At 48.3% G+C, this 1,750-nt stretch overlaps 1 protein-coding gene across 1 annotated transcript in view; it reads left to right on the forward strand.

Annotated features, from left to right (window-relative positions):
* Nucleotides 1–1,563: 1,563 nt before the first annotated feature.
* Nucleotides 1,564–1,750, forward strand: part of VGLL2 (vestigial-like family member 2) — a gene marked incomplete at its 5' end in the record, with an annotated part of 1,682 nt that continues 1,495 nt past the window's right edge. The window contains one exon of the mRNA XM_009083975.1: nucleotides 1,564–1,750. This exon is cut by the window's right edge and continues 332 nt beyond it. Coding sequence (XP_009082223.1) covers nucleotides 1,564–1,750 — 187 coding nt within the window.

The raw sequence follows: 1,750 nt of genomic DNA on the forward strand, positions 1-1,750 counted from the left end.
TGGCACTTATAGGGGAAAAATGGAAAGAATAAAGCCCTTCAGTTCATGCTGGGCCGCGGTGGCTCAGGAGGAAACAGCCTGGAAGGCAGTCGGAGGAAGCAAATTGTCTTTACACCGCAGGTGCTTTACCTGGCTGGGACTACAGCCAAACCAGTGGCAGAAGGATGCCTGTGTTTTGGCTGGGGCGAGTGCATCCCCTGTTGACCCTAGCTTTCAGTTTAGCATGGTCATAATGATGGGAAAAAAGCACAAAGCAAATGTGGGAGCCATCTCATCAGCTTCCCACTTCTGAAAAACAGATGGTGTGTGTCCCTGTATCTTGCCTTACATGCATCACCACCCTCGTTGCTGCTGGAGCAGAGACAAGGACCCTAAATTTCTGAAAGCAAGGGCTTCCAGACCTGCCTGTGGCAGTGGCCATTTGACATCAAGGCCAAGGCCATGGCTTATGTACAGCTCTCTGTATCCATGCCCGATTCACTCTGGATTGACCCATGAGGGTACCCAGGGCAGAGGGGAATAATATTCCCCACTCTCCCTCTGCCAGAGAGGTAGGGCAGGCACTTCTTTGTGGGCAGTTTTGGTGACCCTCCCTTATGGGGCCACCTGCTCATCCAAGGCTGGTTTACCAGCCCCTTCATGAATTACTGTCAATAGTGCCTAAGAATGAAGTAGTAGTTTAAATATTTCGTGGCTGAATGTTATTCAGTGCTGGAATTGATGGCAGGGGAGAAGGGGTTTTTGCTTGTCATTAACTGCTTTCCCTTCTCCCGCGAAATGCCAGAGCAGAGCTGACATACTTCCCTGGCAAACATATCAGGAGCATAGCTTTATTTGTTTTGGGAACAGTGTGCATTCCCAATCAATCATGCATAATGTCTATCTGTGCTATCAATAATCACAAGTCCTCTTGCATGTTGCTTACTGGGCTAAGAAAATGTAGAGTCCTTCTCCTTTGCCCTGCCAATCTCCAAAGATCTGCAGAGTGCTTCCCAAGCATGTTAACAATATAGCTAAGAAACAGGCATAAGTGTGGTGCAATAGATGTAGAATTGCCCCCAAGAAAGACATTTAGAAAATTCAAATAGGCCTTTAGTCACATCTCTCACTGTTCCTGCCCACTTTGAATCTGCACTGAGGCAGCAGCCGCTTTCTTGGAGGTGTTTAAGCATAAATGCTTAGACAAGAGATTATCATAAAAACAAGACAAATCCAATCCTGAAAATTTCAATGATGTTTAATATCTCTCACCCAGTTTCCACTATTGAAGAAAAGAGACATTTCACTCACCTTAGGTAATAGTCTCATCTACATATTAAGAAAAACCTGGAGCAAATAGTTGCAGTTTCATGGATAAGCCATAGGCTAGGTGCATTGGATGTTTAAGCTGGAGAGGAATCTGTACTTGTTTGTAGCAAGTTGCTGTGTTCAGCAGTTTTTTGAGTGGTAAAGGGAATGCAAGGGCTGGTTTGGGTGAATCAGGGTGGGACAGAGCACCTGGGGAAAGGAGATCAAGGCTTGCTGGGTGTGCTTATTGCTTTCTCTCCCACTTCCTTCACGCAGATGGCTCCTTCCCAATGAGCCAGCGCATCTTCCCGCCGTCCTTCTGGAACAGCACGTACCAACCCTCCTCCGTCCCAGCCACCCTGAGCAGCCCCCTGGCAGCTGCTGCCCATAGTGAGCTGCCCTTTGCCGCTGCCGCCGACCCCTACACACCCTCCTCTCTACACGGCCACCTGCACCAGGGTGG

This window comes from Acanthisitta chloris, unplaced genomic scaffold (genome assembly GCF_000695815.1).
Source record: "Acanthisitta chloris isolate BGI_N310 unplaced genomic scaffold, ASM69581v1 scaffold15751, whole genome shotgun sequence".
Classification (NCBI taxonomy): domain Eukaryota; kingdom Metazoa; phylum Chordata; class Aves; order Passeriformes; family Acanthisittidae; genus Acanthisitta; species Acanthisitta chloris.